Source organism: Python bivittatus, unplaced genomic scaffold, assembly GCF_059951505.1.
Source record: "Python bivittatus isolate LINGU-HERP-01145 unplaced genomic scaffold, Pbiv_v1 ctg000030_np1212, whole genome shotgun sequence".
NCBI lineage: Eukaryota > Metazoa > Chordata > Lepidosauria > Squamata > Pythonidae > Python > Python bivittatus.
In genome coordinates this window covers 4,052,254-4,073,748 of record NW_028277031.1, presented here as the reverse complement: position 1 = coordinate 4,073,748, position 21,495 = coordinate 4,052,254, and the positions used below count along the sequence as shown (strand labels likewise).

The 21,495-nt window shown below is 41.2% G+C and overlaps 1 protein-coding gene across 2 annotated transcripts in view; it reads right to left on the bottom strand.

Moving 5' to 3' along the window:
* The window catches only part of USP7 (ubiquitin specific peptidase 7), a 71,973-nt gene that overhangs the window by 7,223 nt on the left and 43,255 nt on the right, over positions 1-21,495 (bottom strand). The window contains exons 7-25 of one of the 2 annotated variants that reach the window (XM_088152846.1): positions 18,731-18,861; positions 17,382-17,436; positions 16,468-16,548; positions 16,292-16,382; positions 15,501-15,583; positions 14,162-14,271; positions 12,979-13,135; positions 12,144-12,288; positions 10,008-10,138; positions 8,625-8,759; positions 8,371-8,472; positions 7,552-7,657; positions 6,139-6,231; positions 5,727-5,794; positions 3,265-3,365; positions 2,059-2,212; positions 1,851-1,918; positions 481-589; positions 303-380 (exon numbers count right to left, since the gene is read on the bottom strand). In XM_088152846.1, coding sequence (XP_088008972.1) covers positions 303-380; positions 481-589; positions 1,851-1,918; positions 2,059-2,212; positions 3,265-3,365; positions 5,727-5,794; positions 6,139-6,231; positions 7,552-7,657; positions 8,371-8,472; positions 8,625-8,759; positions 10,008-10,138; positions 12,144-12,288; positions 12,979-13,135; positions 14,162-14,271; positions 15,501-15,583; positions 16,292-16,382; positions 16,468-16,548; positions 17,382-17,436; positions 18,731-18,861 — 1,998 coding nt within the window. The remainder of the gene's footprint in view (positions 1-302; positions 381-480; positions 590-1,850; positions 1,919-2,058; positions 2,213-3,264; positions 3,366-5,726; positions 5,795-6,138; positions 6,232-7,551; positions 7,658-8,370; positions 8,473-8,624; positions 8,760-10,007; positions 10,139-12,143; positions 12,289-12,978; positions 13,136-14,161; positions 14,272-15,500; positions 15,584-16,291; positions 16,383-16,467; positions 16,549-17,381; positions 17,437-18,730; positions 18,862-21,495) is intronic. The other variant, XM_088152852.1, reaches the window with a different exon arrangement.

Sequence of the window (21,495 nt, the reverse complement as noted above, 5' to 3'; positions counted from 1 at the left end):
AACAGCTGGTTTAATTACCCCTTTTGTGCAAACAAAAAGAGACGTGTGAAATTAGAACACTGTTGAGCAATTATTCAATTAGTTCATATATGGAGCTGAAAAGCTAAGTAATAACAGAGAAACTGATGCAGATAAAAATTCTGATTTGTTCCTCAAATACTTTTTTATTACCAACATTCTGGAATTAGAAAACGTTTTGTACTTTGTTATGTGAGTAGATGAGTAACATGAATTTAAAAATTGAATAAAACTTGCTATTTGACCATTCTGAACACCACAGCATGGGAAAGGGCATGACTTACCTCTTCCCTAAATTGGCTGTTTAGCCATATGCACTTAAAACTTCTCCTGTTTTCAAAGTCTGTGATCTTCATTTTAAGCTATGGAGATTTGGGGAAAAAAGACATCGGTTTAATCATTCTGAAAACAAGCCAATTGTTCCTTCCTGCATATGGCCCTACCTGCTGATAAAGCTCCTACCTGCTGATAATAAAGTTTCTTAGGTTGTCTGGGTTTGAAGAACTGCAGGAGATCTCTTAAAGTTCCATCATAATTATGTCTCAGAGGGTTACCTGGACCATCCCTGTAACTAAAAACCAGACAGACAGAGAGAAAGAGAGAAAGAGAGAAAGAGAGAAAGAGAGAAAGAGAGAAAGAGAGAAAGAGAGAAAGAGAGAAAGAGAGAGAGAAAGAAAGAAAGAAAGAAAGAAAGAAAGAAAGAAAGAAAGAAAGAAAGAAAGAAAGAAAGAAAGAAAGAAAGAAAGAAAGAAAGAAAGGGGGGGGGAAGAGGAAGGAAATTTCACTTTAAAATACTTTCTGCACAGCTTTTTGTTAGATTTTTTTTGTAATCAGTCTTCAACATTTTTTTCCCTGCCCCTAGAATAAACAGGGGGATATATACCAGTTTTCCAGAATCAACATTGGTTTACCACCTTGTGGAAAACATTTTTTAAAAATCCTGCTATTTAAAAGTATGTACATCTTTGCAGACTGGAGATGCACTGGAAAGAATGTTTAAGGATATTAATTGTACCAGGATCGAATACTACCTATTGTAGTATGAACTAAAATCAAATTGCAGGTAGTCCTTCACTTATGACCATTCGTTCAGCGACCATTCGAAGTTATGATGGTGCTGAACAAATGGTGGTTATGACTTGTCCTTGGAGTTATGACCGTCTGGGTGCTTGGTGACCTGCTCGCAATTATGACTGTTTGCCAAGCACCCTGAGATCACATGATCGCCATTTGCAACATTCCCTCCTGGCTTCCCCAGAAAGTCAATGAGGAAGTTGGCAGGGAAGGTTGCAAGTCGCTGTGGTAATCTTCCCCACTCATGCACCCTCCCCAAACCATGCACCCCCTCGCACCCTCCCCTGCACTCCCTTGCTCCCTCCCACACCTGGCAGCAGCCACTTACCTGCCTGCAGGCCTGGGATTTGCAACTTCCTGCCGGTTTCCCCACTGACTGGTTGTGGGAAGTTGGCAGGAAGTTGCCTCGCCTAACGACCATGGGGTTCAGTTAATGATGGTAACCAGGACTGCAGGGATTGCGTCGCTAAATGATACAGTTGTGCTCTACAACCACATTGCTTAGTGATGGAAATTCCAGTCCCAATTGTCGTTGCAAGTCGAGGACTACCTGTAACCTGATAGCAAATTTCCAGCTGTGCAAAATGTTGCAAGTTCCCTTCTGTGCACACCTGGCGTTCCCTCCCCAAATCTGGGACTCCAGCATGCTGATGCTTGGGATCAGGATTATACATGAGCAGCCATTCTCTCACATTTGCAGTTTTCAGCACCTATGCTACAACATTAACCAAATGACATATTTGATCAACATCTCTTACCCTTGGGACTTGAAAAACTGCAGTAGCATAGGATCAGTATTAAGCCTTTGGGCCACTGTCTTTGCGACCTGAGAAGATTTAAAAAAAAAACAGAAGAGAAGAGAAAGTGATCTGAATTTTGGTAAACAATGAGTGATTCAGATATTATGATTGTAATTTGTATCACATTATCTGAACCAGCAGAGGTGCTTGAGAAGGGAATAAATACCTGAAAATAATTCATTCTGTTGGACAATGTGACAACAAAACCAGGATCATTGGGGATAGTTTTATCGCAAAAAATGACATCAACTCGGTGATAGAGATCTCGAAAGTATTCTTTTGCTGTCGCTAGTTCACTGTTGTCATTTTCAGGGTCATCCCTTGCAAGCAGGAAAAAAAATAGACATTTTAACTGCAAAAAAATTGTTGAAACACTGAAAAGATGATAAAAATTTTCAGCTCTTTGTCAACCTTTAGAAATTATTCTGTCCGACTGAACAGAGCTGTGTTATATAAAGTAATTTTTAACAATGAACAGTTTACTAAAATAATACACGCATGCTAGAAAGGATAAAAATGAGAGTGAACTGTTCTTTGAAAGAATTTTGCAAATAAATAATTACAAATACAAATTGTAGCCAGACAACACAGCGGATTACTCAACTAAAACTTCACAGATTACGAGCAAGGACAAAATAGGATGAACATTTTGTTTTGAGTAAAACTGACTCAGAATGCTCTGCCAGAATATTTCAAGTGAACTGCATCCCACTAGAATGAAATCTGAGAAATGTGGAGTGTTTCACTAAATGGTATATAAGTACTTGAAACAAACCCTTGCTCCTTCAGTTTCTGTACTAAGGCCCAATATTAAAAGCTGTAGTAAGTCCACCCTTCCTGCCACCTACCAGTTAACTACAGAAAAACTAAGGGGATAATTTTTAAATTTTATTTTAAATGCTATTAAACTTTGAATAGGCGGGGTACAAAAAGTATGCCTGTTGTTCCCACTGTTTGTTGTAAGAAGTTACGTTGGGTGGCACTCACATATAGCCTATACTTGTCCTAGGACAAAAACAAATGAGGGCTGAAGGGCTTCTTGCAAAAGTACCCATTTTTCTCTCCAATGGAACAGTCTAAATCCCATGGGATGTGAGGTTCCCCCCCGCCAACCAGACTGGATCACTTGAAATGGTTTGTTTTGAATTCAGAATGCTTCAAGTTTGCAATGCTTTGCACATCCCATCACAGATTTAACCCAGCTTTCTCTTAACTGGTGGTTTCAGATGTGTTGGACCAGACCCTCTGAACCCATACTGACTGGGCTGCCGGGGGTTATGGAAGCTATACACATCTGAAGGGCATTAAATTGGGAGGATATGGGGCTGAATGTTTTTCAGAGCTCTTGAAGCAAAAATGGTTGCAAGCCTACTTTTGAAATACAATGATGTCACCATCCATGAGTTCATCAAGAGCTTTGTCGAGGGAAACATCATAGTCTTGAATTCTCTCTGTTAAATTCGGTTTAACTTCCTGAAACAAACAAACCAAGAAGTTAAGGGACCAATGATCAGACGTCACAATTAAAATAGTTGATTTTCAATCCCAAATAAAGATTGCATATACTCAGCTACATCAGTCTACTGAGTCATACAAGTACCTTTAACCATTATTCATGAAGGATAAAAATGTACACAAGCCACGCCCTGAAGATAGTTCTGAGTTATAAACACTAAAAAATGTATTCTGGCATTAGCTCTTAGGGATCAATCTGATTTCTATTTTGGAAAGAAAAAAACCCCAGCCTCTAAGGTTCCGTAAGTCTCTTTTAGAAACATTTTACGATGGGTTTCTCATAATCCAGAAAAATGGCAGTTTGGATAACAGTACAAGCACAGGAAACCTGCACATTCAAAGTATCACCAGTGTAATGAACTTAAATTTGGTGCTAAAGTAAAGAAAGTTGCGAAGAATTCTATAACCCAATTCCCCTTTCCCTAAATCTGATTAAGGAAGACTGAGAATCTTGATTCTGGGTTCTAAGCAGCTACTAAGGATGTGATTCATTTTCAGAGATTTAGCTATGTTATTCTGCTGCATTAAAACCAATTGAGGTTCTTATACCACTGACAAATTTATGGTGGCATAACTTTTTCTGATGATGTATTACCAAATATTATTTTTGTCTGTATTCAAGAAGACCACTGAGCAAAAATATTGTAAAAATTTAAAGTAGAACTTCAATTACACAGATTAACAGAGGCAAAGGAATCATAGCAGCATCTATAGCTCCTTCTTTTAATTTCTTTTGATGCTATTATCTTTCCTTCCTCCTTCCCTCCCTTCCTCCATGCGTGTGTATGTGTGTGTTTATTTCAGCATAACACCCTATGTATGTAAACTGTATACTGTCAACTATAATTCAGGACATCTTAAGCAATATTAACATTTGTTATGTGCCACAAAACTGCTTTCATTTATAATTTACTGCAGTCCCTAATTCACTGCTGCATCTAAGAGTAGAATTGCACTATCCTTCCTTTCCAGCACACTCCCTTCTGCTGATATTTCTGGGTGGGGACTTAGAGGTGCTTCAGAGTGGGCAGTGACATGCACGCTTCACATTGTTGGTGCCTTGTCAAAGAACCTGCATGCTTTCCTAAGTTCACACAGTAATTGTGTGATTTCAGGAAGACATGTTTTGAATTAAGGAAGCACTTAATTTGCACCAACTCTAAAGCAACTTTTCATACTCTGTGGGTACCTCCTTAACAAAAATGTATATTTTCTTGGGGCTGATTGGCAACCACAACCACTCTGAAACATCTTTTTGGCTTTGGCTGAACCCAGATCATCAATATTAGAACAGTAAGTTGTAGTAGCCCAAATTTAATTGAAGGCCTGGGTGAACAGCTGTATCTCAGTTTGCACCAGATGCTTATAAAGTTTGGACACAGCAAATAGGACACCTTCAAGGAGGCCTTAATTCCTTGGGGAAGGATATAAGGAACTTGAATTTAGCTTGACATTGCAGTTCCCTTAAAGCAACAAAATCCTTTAGCAACCTTGCCATATGATTCACACCAGCTGTAGCTTCCTGACCCACCCCACAGACAGCATGTTATAATATCGCCCATCTTGAAATTAGTATGTGAGTCACTAGGGCCAGCCCTATATACCAGTTTTGAACATAAAATTCAATAAGCAATAATAATGAGAATCTATTGCCCATAATAAGCATTCATAACAAGCATGAGAGCAGTGTATACATAGTGGTAGAGCTCTCGCTATGTGTTATCACGTTAGTTTTAACATACCCGTTAGAAATGACCATTTTCCTAGGAGTGTGCAAAATGTTTTGGATGCAAAATAATTGTTCAGAGTTCAAAGTGGCTATTCCAACCTCACAGGAAATAGTCCAGTGGCTGTCTGACCTTACTGGTTTGTGGACAGAGCCCTGAACACTTCCAGGAAGACCAGGACACCACTGAAATGCTTCCCTGAGGTTAAAGCAACCCATTTCAAACTCAAAAAATTTGGCATGTCTGATTTTAACAACAGTCCTAGAAGTTTAAATGCACTAATTTCCATGCAAGTTTCACTCCTTTATACCTTCTTTTAAAAAAACAACAATTCTTCTAAAAAACTTAAATCATTGATGAGAATGTAATTTGGAAAAACTACCAAACTTGCAATTCAATCCAAGATTTGGAAAAAATGTAGACTTTCATTTACAAGAAAGTTGTTCAATTTTGGATTGCTTAAAGTTTAATTTGCTGTAAAGACATTTGTTAACTATGATAATATTTTGTAACATTCAACCTATTTTCTTCCAAGCTAAGTTTCTCAAAGAATAATTCTAGTTTAATGACAAAAAAAATAAATGCCCCAAACCTCATAGAGGATAAGATTAGATTCTTGGGGAAATCCTGCTCTTTCACACATGACTGGCAGCAAGTCACCTTTGGAGGAAGAACAGAAAAAATATACACATTGCAACTTTTGCTACTATCAAAAAACAGTGCGTCTAGAAATCTCTTTAATTATTTCTTGTTATAGTTTAGCTCAGAAATCAAAATTATAGGTCAAAATTAGTTGCCCCCACCTCCCACTAAGATTCAGCACACAGGTGTAATGTTTGCTGACCTGTATTGAATGAGTTCAGACACATACATGATCTGCAACTACAGTACTTTATTATGCCAACTGCTTGTGGGGATGGGGTATGGGGCAAGAAGGGATTTTCTTTTGACCTAACGTAATTCTTAGTGTGCTCTTAGGAGTGACAGGCCAATCAAAAACTTACGTATTTTACAGGATATGGGTGTGTAGATGTGTCCACAATAATTCAAACTCCGTGTCTTTGGATCATACATTTTCAGGAACAGCATTACATCATCTACAAGTTCAGGAAGAAATGACTATTTTCAGAGGAGAACAAAACCTCAATTTGTGTTCAAGCTGTTTTTGTATCTATTTGAACTGATTTTGTTTTGTATAGTATAAAATACAGTAAGGCAAATGTCTGAGATTTAATTATTCAGATCAGGCTCCTATCTTTCTGAAGTGATTGATCATCAGTCATACAGCCAATTTTAATGGTACTTGCAATAAAAGTACAATTAGTCTGCTCACTCTTAAAACATTTTTTTAAAAGCAAATCATGTTCTAGCAGAATGAGACAAGAGCCAGGGCCCATCACTATTTCTGATCAAAACCCAGCTTGAAACATCCCTTCTTTTTCTGTTTTCAGCTCATCAGTCTAGGAACTATCGTGCAGTTTAAAGGATCAGTCTAGGAATGTCCATTCTCTTCTCTCTTCGACCTCTTCTCTTATAAAGAAAAAAAAAAAGCTGCTTTAAGCTTATTTTTAGGGTTTACACTATACTGTTGGTCTAGTTCAGGATTCCCCAAAGTGGTCAATACTGACCCCCAAGGGACTATCCAGGGGGTCAGTAAATATCTGAGGGTCAAAAGGGGGCCAGTAAATGGCTGGGGGGTTCAATAGAAGGTTGACAAATGATGGAAAGTTGTTTGGGGTCAATGGAGGGGTTTCTGTAAAGCTCCATGCCAGCCCCTAGTCCTGGAGGTGAGGTGGCTAGCAGCAAGACAGTGTTACCCAGGGTTGGATGGTCAGCTGTCAGAGAGAGCGGTCTTGAGTTGTTTGGGGGCCGATGAACAATTGGAAAATTGATGAAGGTGTCAATGAGCTGAAGAGCTTGGGGTCCTTGGTTGAGTTCTTGCCTTAAAGTGGTATGAAACTGTTCCACTGGTGTTCACCAAACATGGGCGGAGGGGGCTTCAAAAGCTGGAACTGTGGGTCAAGAGCAGGCTATCCATAGGGCTCCTTTTGACCAGTGTTTCTCAACCTTGCCAACTTTAAAATGTGTGTACTTCAACTCCCAGAATTCTGGGAGTCCATACAACTTAAAGATGCTTAAGGTTGAGAAATATTGCTTTAGACTCCCAAAGACTTCAATGGACTGAACAACATTTTTACTAGATGAGGACTTTCAGGTAAGCAGGTTCATCCTGGCTGGGGAAAGGTCAATTGATACAATACTACCAGGAAGTCACTTCATCAATAAAAGCAGCTGCAAAAACCAACAATCTAAAACACTGACTTTTCTATGGAATGGAAGATGTCCATATTATATTACAAATAACTCCCTTCAGCACGAGACTCGCAGGGTCTTAAGGAACCGGCCACAGGACTTACGGTCTTTGTCGAACTTGGGTAACGTTGCCCCCGTAGCAGCCATTTCTGGATCTACTGTTTCAAGGAATATTGTCCACGGGTTTTCATTGTCACTGAGCTCAATCATCTGTGAGTGATTAACCAAGGAGGGAGAAATAAGTAACACTACATGGAATGCAAAACAGAGTATAGAACACATAATATTACATCCACATCATTTGAAGAAAAGCAGCTTTAAAATATTTTAAATAATTCAACGTTGCATGTGAATGTTAGAAACCTTGACTCCAAATTTTGCTATAGCCTGGGGGAGGAAGGCCTTGGACATCTAGCATAATCAAGGGCTTTGGGTTTTGTTTTTAAATGCTTTCAAGTCAGTCTTGACTCCTGGACAAATCCTGGCATTCTTCTTAGGGCTCGAGAGAGGCAGAGTGGCCCAAAATCACCCAGCTAGATTCACACCTAAGACAGGACTAGACCTCACAATCTCTAGTTTCTAGACCGGTGCCTTTAGCCACTACACCACACCGGCTCTCAATCTAGAAACTGAAAATGCTATTTAGGTTACTTAGAAAAAGAGAAAGAAAAAAAAGATTGAACAAAACGAACCTTTGTATCTACTTCACTTTCTTAAGCAGAACAATCATTTAGTGTATGCTCAGCAGCATTTGTCATGTATTTTTCAATACAATAGTATTTTACATGCACAAATGTAAATGTGCATCTTTTATGCATCTATCTTAGACAAATGCAGAGAAATGACAGAGAATAGGTTACATTAACTAATTTGGAACCAGACAAGACTTTAAAAGTAATATTTCTTCCCTAATGTGTACTCACAGTTTTATTGCCATCAGCTTCATTGTCTAACATGGCCGGTCTTTTTGTCCCATTACTCCGAGCTTGCATTGGCCACAACCGTATCTGGTCTTGCGGGAAGCCCTACCAAATTAAAAGAGAAAAGAAAACATGCTGACTGGAGAAAGATCAGTCATGGCCAGGTCAGTGTCAGGTCTTCAGTGCCCAAAGGACAAATTATTCTTTGCAAAAAGTCAGGGACTAACCCCCCTCCCCCCCGCCCTTGCGGAACTCACCATTGTTTGGGAAAGGTTTTGAACAAACTCTGTCAATGTGGAATTTTTCAACACTTTGAACACTGTATACTTCACTTTTTCTTCATCATACATGTCATTGCCTTGATGGCCACAGAACTGGTCCTCTGTTACTATCTGAAATTAGACATACATTTGGTTACTGAAACCACATAGATCACAATGGGAGTCTTTCCTATTTTCCGCATGGACAGGTACCCTAGAAGTCAAGCATCCATGTTCCAGGTTGAAGTTACTGTCCAACTCCTTTGGGGGGCAAATGCTAAGATCTAACTCAGATTCAGAGCCATAACTGAGCTAACACCTTTCACTAACTTCTGCCCAGCAGGCCATAGTCACTCAAAGGCTGCCTGGCTGCTCCAGCATGAGGCAGATGCAAATGAAGTGGGTTGCACTTTGCAGCCCCCAAACACAAGAGGGCTCACTGAGGCAGGCAGAAACAGGCAAGGTGGACTGTACCTTTAAAGCCCCAACTACCACCATCCCTCCATCAATGCAGAAGAAAAGGGTTCTGTACGAAGTTAGGAAGTGCACAGCAAAAATGGATACAACGCAGACATTTGAAGCAGAATACATCAACCGATACAGGTACTCAGGAGGAGTCTGGTAGCACCTTTTCAGACAGGCATGAGCTTTCCTGACTCCTCCTGATTTTAGGCTACCATAGGCTAACACAACTCTCCTCCTACAATATCTACAATGAGAGGTACTTTACTATTACCTGTACTGACTGATACGCATCAACTATCTAACTCTCCCAGTTGGTTGGTCTTAGTTCTACATTAACTATGTTCCGCTTAGTACCAAATGTAAGTGGGGGTGTGAGCTACTTTAAGAAGTTGAGAAAAAATGCATGAAGTGTACTTAATATTGTAACTGTAAAGAAAAAAACTAAAGCCAAGATGTTTAGTTTCTGTTAACAGGAAGCACTTCTGAAAAATGTTCGACTGTGACTGACTAGGTACTGGGGAAGAGAAGACTCTGATCAAAATGCAAGAAGTCTGCCTTGCATACGTCAGTGCCTTTTAGATTTGCTGGACCACATGCCAGCTGAAGAGGATGGAGGCTGTAGGACACCAACCTGGATAAAGATACATCAGCTCAACTTCCATGGCTTTTACTGAAGTCCTACAGCGAGTTCTTGCACAGTGTCACAAAGGTACTAGATCTTGGGTGGGAATTTCAAGACTCCATTGAGCCATAAACCTAATCAGAGTTAGGGATGCTTTTAGCCTTACCAGTTCTGTTATTAGGACAGGTTAGAATGACTGCATCCAGATGGACAGAGTGAGAATGAGCTCCAACAAAGGGAAAATGAACAGAAATACCACAGAAAATCCAGGGGAGTTCCTTCTCAAAACTCACCTGCACTTGCATATAGAGATGGGCTTCTTGCCTCTCCTTTCTCTTTTGGGCCTCTATTCTTTTTTCTTCCTGCAATCGTTCCACTAGCTGCTGAGGAATATCATGATCTGTGACTGCTTGCAAAACTTCACCTGCAAGAAACGCAACATTAGACTAGTGGAGTTTTAACAGCAGAAAAGTGATCAAAGCAGCCAACGATTTGAGCATAGCTATTTAATTGAGTGTTTATATATATTTGGGGTATTTGAGGGACTGCTTCACTCTAGTCACAACTACCCGTCCCGTGTGAAAGGGAATGTTGCGGGCATTGTCCAAGAAGGAATGTCATCTGATGGGACCCAGGAGGAGAGCCTCTTCTGCTCTAGCTCCCGCCCTCTGGAACATCACTCCCCCGAGGTCAGATTGCCCCCAACTTTATTGGCCTTCCAGAAGGGCCTGGAGACACGGCTTTGCCATCTGGCCTGGGGACCCGGTGATGTTGCTAGAGAGTCTGCTAAGTGGTTGTACTCTTAGGAAAATGAATGGTGCTCTACCACTGATTACGGTTTTACAGTTTTAACAGTTCTCTTCTTGTTAATGATTTTTGCAGTTACTTTTTGGTTGATTTTGTATTGTCTGGATTTTTAACTTTGTAAGCTGCCCAGTGATGAGATGGGTGGCTATATAAATTTAACAAACAACTGCTCTTAGGTAACAAGGACCAGAATTTCTGGTACAGTAATACACAGCCACCTTAGAATGCTGATAAACTGCTTAAAAAGTCTATAAACTTAGCATTTAACGTAGTCTCTGGAAAATACAGGTTTTTCTTCTGATTTTTTTTCCCCTGTGGCAGAGATATTGTCTAACAAGGACTCTCATTAGTAAATGACAGCTTGAGGCTGGTCAGTTGCCTTGAGATGCAAATAACAAGTCCTTGCTTCGGATTCTGGCGAGAAAGTGCCAATGAGAAAGGAAGTGGTGCTAGGTGAACCATGGGCCTGATTCTCGCCTAAGGCAGCTTCATATGCTTCTACAAGAAAGCAGAATTTATTAGCCCCCCGCCTCTCCATTTTGGGCACAATACAAATAGTATCACAATAGAGGGGTTGTTTGCAATTGTTCAGAGAGTCAGTTTCCTGTCAGACATGGTAAACTGTCCATTTGCACTGGTGGATTGCTAGAAAGAACTTTAGTATTTGAAATTTCACTCTTCAGTTTAGACTATTTATTTATACAGTTACTAATCTTTTAAACACTACAGCACAATATTCCTTTGTAATGTTATTAAGCTTATCATTTCTTTATAACTGTCAGGATTACAGATTCCATGAAGTATTGCCCCAACTGACATCATTATGCCATGATGCAAGACTGCCAAGCACGTCATAATTTTTAAATTCTTGCATCTCTCAAGGACAGCATCTTCTTCGGTAGGATTTAGAAATCTTTCTGTACTCAATATGCCACCCACATTATCTGTGCATGCCTTTGTCTGGAGAAAGAGAGATAACTTTAAAAACAACAAACAGAACTTCAGATAAGTTCATTCTGGATCCCAGAGGGAGGCAGCCAATAGCTTAAATCTTGTATTTATTGCAATGATTAGCAAAATATTTGCTTTTATAATTTAAAAGCAGATTATTTTGGCTTCTGGCTTTTTTAACTACTCCAAAATGGAGTGCAATAGCCAAATGTTAAATCTCAAACCCTTTTAGTAAGAAATATTCCAAACTTTGGGAATATTTGCTATAGAGAAATGCCCAATATTACCCTTCAGATGGAGACCATGTGGCATCTAGCCATTTCTCACTCTTCTTTGGGAAAGCGAGTGACCAGAAATTAGACTTCTTAAATGCTGAGTTTCTGCCTTTCTCATAACAAGAAACCTGGGACCTCATGTGGCAGTTTCATATGCTACCTTAGGATGAAATATATCCTTTAAGTAATCAGAGAAACAATTAACACTTTTTTTTATTGTAAATCTCATTTGCCTTCCCTTCATTTCAACATCGCAGTTTTGCAAGCGTGCTCTCTGAAGTGCAATATGTGAGACAGTTATTAAATACGGCTTGGAGAAAGTCAGTATGTAGGTCTGTTTTACATTTCAAAGGCCACATCCTAGTAATCTGTAGAACTGATGAAATGTATACCTACTTAGTTTTGACTCCCTGATATAAACCAACATGTATGCGTTGGTACAGTGTCGCACAGACAAGTCATCATCATGGCCTCCATAGTTATGTTCAATTGCTTCTTCTTTTGTACATCTAGATACAACGTCATCATCAAATTTACACCACTGTGAAAGTAAAAAAATGAATTTAAAAATTGCAACGCACAGAAAGAGTTCAAATAAAACATTGATGTTCTAAATATTAGAAACTTAACAGAGACAACATTATTCTAATTTGGGATGCTAAAGCTTTGCAGGCTGCCTTGTACCAAGGAGACCCAATTACTAGCTCAGAACTGTTTACGCGGACTAATAGCAAGCCTCAGGTTTGACTCTAGAGTTTCTCTTGAGTTGCTGGGACTGAATCTGGACCTTTTGCAAACCAAGGTGAAGTCCTAGAACTGACCCAGCCTCTCTTTGCTTGAAGCTCTATACTAGAATTATTTCAAATCTCTCTTCCACCTTAAATGTTAGCATACAGATAGAAGACTTCACAGCTATTTCTTAAAAGAAAATAATTTAATATCTAGCATATTAAAAAATATTTGGTAGTACAGAAAACCGCCGTATTTAAATAGGAACTACAGGTTATTAAAGTTATGCACACAGTTTTTTTTACTGACATCTGATAAAACGCATTTTTATAACCTTTCCAAAACCTTCAGCATTAACCTTCCCCAATTTCCAAGATATTTTATGTGGGGAAAAAAATATCTCACTTCTGATGTTAAAATCGTTAACACAGAACATTGAGTTTCAAAGTGCCTCATTTCAAGGATTTGCAGTTAAAAACATGACTGTTTTTCTATTACTTACTTTTCCATCCCCTTTCGGGTTCAAGTAAACAACATAATGCCCCCCGTGGTTATCACCACTGTGTACTAGCACTGCATGAAGAATATAATTTGCAGCATCTTTAGGATCAGTTTTTTGCAAAAATTCATCCAGAGGCAACTGATCTGGAAATTCAAACCTTTTATAAAAATGGAAAAAAAGGAGTTACACATGGTTATTTCTTCATTTAGAAAGAACAGGTTTGTTTGGAAACATATGCAGTAAAATAAGTTCTGTGCGACACATAAGTGCATCATCTTTGAGAGATCAGTTGTACTGCTGGGTTTCTTATTAAGTACAGCTACCATAAAATTTTATCTCTATTTACTTCGGAATTTTTGTTACATGTATTTGTTTGTCAAGTGCCTGGAGTTGTAATGAGAATTAAATGAAAAGAAAGGAAGAAAGGAAGAAATCTGTGAGGTATTGCCAAAATTACTACAGAGAAGTTTTCCTAATGCAGGCTCTGAAATCACCCCACCCAACGCAGAAAAATTTCAGCATTATCTTTTCCCCATCTTCTTAATTCCATGAACGTTCACATTAGATTGTGTCGGCAGATGTCTCAATTTCAGCTGTTCTGCACAGGCCTCAGCTTTAGTTGCAAAAGCTAAAGAGGCCATTTCTCCACAAATGAAGCTGAACGCTTTTATTCCACTTGCCAAAAGGACAGAATATGGAGAGGAGATGGCCTTCTGCTGATTCACAAGTCACCAGCCCATGTATGTCTTTTTTATCAATTGCCAGTGGTTCTCCCAGATTTCAGGTGGCAGTGTTTCCCAACCCTACCTGGAGAAGACAGGGACTATCTGTTACGGAAAGCATGCCCTGTAGCATTAGGGCTCCTCTTCAAAACCAGGGGAAGACAGCAGTTCCCTCACTGCAGTTTCCAGCCGGTACAAAGAGGTTAAGGTGCACCTTGTGCCAGCACTGAAAGCTCTAAGGCCAGTTATAACTTAGGCAGCATGAAAAGTTTATGAGATTCCAGCTAGAGTATTCCGGGATCTGAAGACAAACTTTTTAGCGCTGCACATGCATCACCGCGCATCCCGGCATCATGACTTCGACGTACAGCGACTAACTATAGTGCTAAGTTACCCTCATCTACTCAGGAGAAATTTAAGGGCCACATTAGAATTCCAACAATCATTCATACATATATTACCTATCGTTTATCTTGATGTTCTGGTCCGTCTGAGGATCGTACATGAACCTCATGAGCTGTAGGTGCAGCACGGGTGGCAACGTTAGGAACTTTACCCCTTTTTCTGCCTCCTGCGTGTTGAAGAAACAAATACACGAAAGAACAACTGTGTTAGCATCATCCACTGAAGCAGTGGGTTTCAACCAGAATGGAAGGGTGGGGCCCAGCTGGCACTATATGCTGTAGTCAGATTGCTGGTAGGGCGACCCAGCCAGTGTAGAATAGCACCCACGTTCAAGCTGCAGCACTGGTTGCCAGCCAGCTCCCAGACCCAAACTGAAAATGGTGGTCATCTCCTTAAAGCTCTATACAGAGCAGCACTAGAATCAATCAATCAATCAATTTGTACAGCTGTCAATCTTAAAAGAACTCTGGGAGGCTCACATCAACAATAAAACTACAAAAACCATAAAAACCGGGCGCCTCAGTCATCCTCCTGGGATGCCCCAACAAAGCAGCCGTCTCTCTCTAGCCCAGCGCTTGGGGGAAGGGCCAGCTCCTCAGGGCCTTCCGGGAGGCTAAATGGGGGTCTGCAGGATTGCCGGGGGGTGGGGAGTGTCCACGGGGCAGGGGCCGCTACGGAAAAGGCAGCCTTCCCAGGTCCCACTAGACGGCCGCATTTAAGGGAGGGGACCTGGAGCGTGCCCGCTCTATCTGACCTGGTGGGGCGGGCAGATACCCTCAGGGAGAGGCAGTGACCTGGCCCCATGCCACGTAGGGCTTTCAGGGTGATGACAGCACCTTGAATTGCACCCAGAGGGGAACTGGGAGCCAGCGCAGCTCGGGCAACAGTGACGTGACATGGGCAAATTGAGGGGCGTCCAACATTGCGTGTACCGCCATATTCTGAACCAGTTATAACTGCCGGGCGGTCTTCAAGGGTTGCCCCACACACGGCATGTTGCATAATCCAAATGGAAAGTGACCACGGGGTGAGTGACCTTACACTCACCTGTCTGTCCCACTCATCCACAAAAAGCCCCAAGAGGTACGTGGACAGGAAGTCAGGCCTTGTCTGGGATGCTCCCCCTTAGGAAGCCCTCTTCCCCTTGAAGCACGGGAGGTCCCCGCCTGACTAACATTCTGCAAGTTAGTTAAGTCTGAGGGTGATTTGACTGAGGCTGCCGGCCTCAGCTTCCAGATTTCCGATTTTACTGCTATGTTTGTCCTTGTGGTTGTTGGGTATGCTGCCGTGTGTCGCCTTCAGAACTGGGGTAGGCTGTAAGCACTGCTAACAAACAAGCTGCTTTGGCAAGCTATGCTTATGGGATTTCACGGACCCCGGGGAAGGCTAGCATACCTGCAAACCGTGTTCTCCTGCGTCGTACTTATTATCTCCATCCAGCTGTTCCACTGCAACATAGTCTATGAAAGACTCAAAGACTGAAAAAGACGAGAGACAAAGAAGAAGAGCTTTACGTATAAATTCCACGTTAAAGATGTATGAAACACGTCCGTGCGCATTATGGCGCAGGTCTTAAAGGGACATTGTTGTATATATACTTTCCCCCCCGCTGCATTTCTTTCTTTCTTTTTTTTTGGCCCACAGGGATAACTTCGTCTATGTGAGGGGGGGGGGATTACACTCACTTTGTAAACAGGTGAATCTCCACCAGCAAGACTAATGCGAACAGATCTCCTACCAGGTTGGGAAGAAAATCCTATCCAGAGAGATCGCGCTTATCTGAATGCTACTGTGTTCTTATGCTGAAAGGACACTCCCCACCCCGCAAGCCCCTCTAAACTGGCACTCTTCCAAGGCAGTAAACGTGGAAATGCTACATTCAAACAAGCGCGGTACAACCTGGGTCAGAAGCTCGTATTTCTCGCAGGGAAGCAAAATGCAAGCTGAACAGACCTTGAGAGCCAGAGGCCCAGGGACGGTTTCCAATTCCCTTCATGCGACGGATTCAGAGAAGTCAAGGCCGTGAAAGAGAACAACCCCCCCCCCGCCCCCATCTGAACTAAGGTATTTTGGAAGTAAATAAGAGTCAGGAGATTTCTACAAGATAGATCAGGCACTGAATTACACAGAAGAAGGAGGACTTAACTGAAGCACATGAATTCTTATGTAAGGCAATGTATACTTACTATTTTTCTTTCCTTTTATACTAAGTTGAATATCATAATAATCCTCTATTCGTTCAGACCGATAGTCTACGTGTTTGCACTGGATATAGGACTGCAAATAAAAATCAGGGAGTGGGACATCGAGACATGTGAACAACACGAGCATTTGTCCTCCACCCCACGAGCCCAGTACGTACCACCATCTTCCCTCTGAATAATTTAGGGATCGTGCCTTCTACGCAGGTGCCCTTCATTTTGTTTTCAACATTATCAAGCAACTGAAGGAAAACAGAATGCCTGAATTAATCATGAGCACGCATTCGATTTTTATGTCTCCGACAACTCAGCAGAGAGAGGTGCTCAGCAACCTCTCGTGCAGGCACTAACAGATCATTATTTGGGTTTCGTCTTAATTCTGGCTGCAGGTTCTGAAGACTTCAAAATGGCATCTTCTCAATTCAAAAAAAGGCATAAACAGCCACTAGTTGCTGGAAACCATGTCTACACAATACTTGGGTTTTTCACTTGCCAAATAGGTTCCCCGCTTGTCAAAGTAAAGCCTGCTTTGAGCTAAACTGCGCTCCAAGTGACCTCATAGCCATTTCACATAGTTTCCTTGGCAACAGTATGGAAATGGTTTGCCACAGCCTTCTTCTGGGAGGGCTCGTTCCCTCCCCAGTCTAACCTATATTTCTCAGGGGTCTCTCATCCAAATAGGAACCGGGCCCATCACAGCTTAGCTTCTTGGGATCAGCCAAGAGGCTGCCATCTGCTAGGACCGTAACAATCTGAGCTCAACTCCTGGCGACCGCCTTGGGCCAATCCATTCTACAAACCAGCAATCTGCACGTTTTTTCAGGCCAGGGGCCTCTTTTGCTTTTGAGTGACATGCTGGAGGCTGCACCCCAAAAAGTAGGTGAAGCCAGGATAAGGAAATGGATGGGACCAAGACAAAATTTAAAGCCCATCAATTCAATCCAGCTGGAATGAATGAAGCGCCGTTAATAAAAGTAAGGAGTTAATATGATTACTCTTTAGGCAGAGGCTGCATAAAGCACAGGAGTCTCAGGTTCAATACTCCTGGATGAAAATAAAGAGAAATAATACATACCACTCGACATAGTTCCTGAACATCGTGTTGCATGAAGCTGTCTAAAGTCTCCCATCTTTATTAAAAATGAAACAAAAGACACTACTTACAAAACGGTAACATTTGAAAGCAACTCAGAAGTATCAATATATCTGGTCCAGTGCGCAAACAAAAAGGACATATTAGAATATGATTAACTGAATTCCCAAATGCTTCAGAGCTAATCTCTTAACCAATCATCAAAGCCTGTGTTCTGCTCTGCTCTGCCCAACAACGGTGTGCCACATGCACACACGCTGCAAAAACGATTTTCTGTTGCGAAGAAAATCACAACTATAGCTTAACCTTACATCGAGGAGGCTGTGCAGCTGACCCAGCGGGATGTTACATGAAATTAAGAAAGGTATTTAGCAAAACAGTAAATACATTGTAACAAACACAAATTACAAATAAAAGGCAAATGTTGATCTATGATGATAAATAAAAGGGAATGAACATAAGCAATGGCAATGGGCCACAAATGAGAGTCTCTCTGTTAATCTTGTGAACGCTCTGCATGAGAAAACCTGACACAATCTCCTCTGGCTGCACGCACTACAGACTAATTCAAGAATCAGACAATGATTCTGGTTAAGGAATTTTCTCCAGGAAGTTCTGGAAAAAGTTCTGTCTTCAACACAGGGTTATGCAAACTGTGTTGGGATCCCTTCCATCAAGCAACCATCCACAGCCAGGGGACGAAGGCTATGGAAGGCCACGCTCCGTAACAATGTCCTAAGCATGAAGTTCATTGTTACGTTAAGTAATGAACGCCAACTAATTCCCCCTGTGAATCAAGGCTGCTCCTTTCTTCCCCCAGGTTAAGCTCGAGAACGACAGGATATTGGTAATGGGCTTTTAAATACTTCAAATAAGGGGCTTTCTTTGCTGCAGGCGTTGGTTTAAGATGCAACAAAACTAACTCAAATTACTCACCTCCATCAGGCCACAGGGCATAGCCACATTTATTCAGTGCCAGAGTGCGCTAGGTGCTGCACCTAAGTAGTGCTGCAATGTTTAATTGATTAAAAAAGGTTTAATTGTTGTGATTAAGCACATGCCTCCTAATTAAGCCAACAAGTTTTTTTTTTAAAAAAAGGAACACGGTTTCTCCCTATATGCGAGTTTAATCAATACACTGATTAAGATTTGTATGGTTAATCAATTAAACATGCTTTAATTTTGTTGCAGCCCTAATAAGGTACCATCTGCACTCACAAAAGGCTTTGTACATAATTTAAGAGGCCAGAAAAGCCACTTATGAAAAGTCACAGAAACCTCTGTTAATCACTTAGCTGTGAAGAGCTCTTTGAAATCTTTCCAGCACTTACCCAAAAGATTTTGTTAGCTTCTTAGTTCCTACTGGTTTGTCGCTATGTTGAAGTTCATAGAACACTCTCTGCAACGCTAAAGGAACACTTTTCGAGGAGTCGTCCCCTTCTGTAGGCATCATATATACAGCCTAAAAAAGTAAGCCAGTTGAGTTAAAACTGCAAACAGGTTCCTTCTGCTTTTAATCTAACATCTGGTTCCCTCTGATGATTTGCTGGCCAGTTCAGTTAAATACTTCTGAATAACCTGCTTTGCGATATTCAACACGCTTGCTCCATGCTGCTTGCAGTGAAAGACGGTCTACATCAGACAATATTTTAATCTTTGAGACCCAAACTACCGCCAAACCAGAGCCATGTTCGGGTCTGGGAAAAGAGCGCTTATATTTCATTGAGCTCTATGATACGACATTGGATTGGGGATGGGGGAGTGGAGAGGAGTCCCTAAACAAGATTGCCTTTCATATTCCCTTATTTCTGGCTTATATCCAGCCTTTACCCTCACATGTCCACGATCCTGGGATGTCGTTACAAAGCTGGACCCTCAGGACTCTCATGGTTGCACAAATTTCAAATAGGACTGAGATCCGTTGTGAAAAAAGGGCAGTCTGAAGGCCATCTGAATTATTCTTCCAAAAACCAGAGCAAAGTGCAGATTTCTCAGCTAGAGTAAGAACCCTCAGCAACCTCATATCTCCTTAAGGCTACTCTCTCAACTGTAAAGTTGGAGCGGAGGAGTCCAAACGCATCTGAAGGCCACTGAGAAAGAAATACAGCCGTGCCAAACCCCAGTTTAGGCAGTGCCCCCAGACAGGCCTTGACTATTCACTCTGTAGAGCTGCTATTTTGGCACTCCCTCTACCTTGTCAAGGTGTCTGGGAGACTCAGATTGGAGCTGTCCAGGTTCTAACCTGCCTAATTCTCCAGAACACTCTGAATACCAAACTCACAAGGCAAATCAGTTTCTCCCGGGTCTTGGTCAAATCCTTGTAGAACCAGAACTATGCTGAAGAGGAGATTTTATTGTGACACCCTCTCAAGTCAGTGAGGAAAACTGAAATCCAGGGCAGCATTTGGTACCACACTGGCTCACATGCTCTTTTATCCAATTATATTCACATTTTGCTTTATATAGCAGGTTGAATTGGGTCAAAATTTAGGATAATGTTTGCAATAGATTATGCTGTCCTTCTTCCCTCTTACATAAGGTAATACAAGGCATTATGAACGGGATACGTATTCTCTGCAATCCCATAACAGTGCTCTACAAAATAAAATGGGAAAATTCTGACTGCAAGAATTTTATAGCCAAGAGTTTCTAGAGCCACTGCAGAATTAGGAGCAGTTAATTAATTAAACAATTAATGTATTGTCCAGAACTATATCTTATTGGCTTGGTTTCAACAAACATTGTGACTCAACTTTGGAGAATGAATGGAGCTCCATGGCTGACCCCCTGCTCTGCGTACAGAACGGCCCTGACTCCATTCCTGATCTTGCTATGTAGGGCTAGAAAGGGTTGTGAAAGGCTACCAACAGAGGGTATTAACGGTTCTGGGAAGCAATGAGAACAGCCACGGACTTAGCCAAAGGGCCCTAAGGAGATTAAAAGGTGAAACTGCAAAAAGTGAAATGATGCATGACTTAATCAATGAATGGGAGAACAGAACCCATTAATTCTGACCATGACATAGAGACCCTGCTATACTATCTAAATAAGACTAAACAGATAAAAAGAAGATCAACCAGGCTCAAGTTTGACTGCTGAAGGAAATTGGCTGCTGAAGCTAATTCTTCAAAAATTGCCAGCACCCTTTTTAAAAATCCTGAGTTGGTATTTATAAACTGCTTACGGTGGTTTACATAGAGGCATATCTATAGGTACCTGAAAGACAAGGGTGTGCTAGGTGAAGCAGCACATGACCAAGGAAACAAGATTCATACTAACTCTCATTTAATAGGTTTAATGCCAGGGGAAAATGGACAGAATATTGAAAATTAGGTAAGAAAACTGCAGTCCATATTTATTAGTCAATACGTTGATGTGAGATCTCTGTGACTGGTTTGAATTTCCTTTTCATTGTCCTACCTGATGGACAGATGCCACACTTAAGAGATAAAACAGAAATGCCCATCTACTCCGCCAAATTTTGAAAGACTCTCCTTTTTTCCACAAGATTTCAGGAATTCTCCTACAGGCTGATTTTTTTCCTGGTATTCAGGAACAACTGTCTGCAACCTGACACTTTCAGAGTGTACTGGACTATAGTTCCAATCACCCACAGCCAGAAAGTCCAAAGGAACTATCCGGAGCACATTAGTTGGCAAGGCTGTCCCAGTGGTTAACTTTGCTGTTTCCTATCTAAGCTCAAAGAATTAGAGATGGAAAATAAAGTGCTCTAAAAATGAGAGGCAAAAATGTAGGACGGGGGCTCTCTTTTGGCACAGCGCCTAACAATGAAGAAGGACCCGCAAACAATGATCAAGGGGAGAAGAGGGGGAAGGGGAAGGTAGTTTGACACTTTCTAGGGGCATAAAAACCCAAGAAAAACATATTCTTTGCTCAACTGAAACACTATAATAAGGAAACAGGACAGCTGAGGAGGGAGAAATAATTTCAACTGCCAACTTTCCTGCAAGATGATGAATGGAACAGCCATGAAAATCCAAGCACTTTTGCTCCTTGTTTTTCTGAGGGATCAAAGCTTCTGGACTGAGAGGATCCTTAGAAGTTCCTGAAACTGGTTTATGAAGGCATTTCCTGC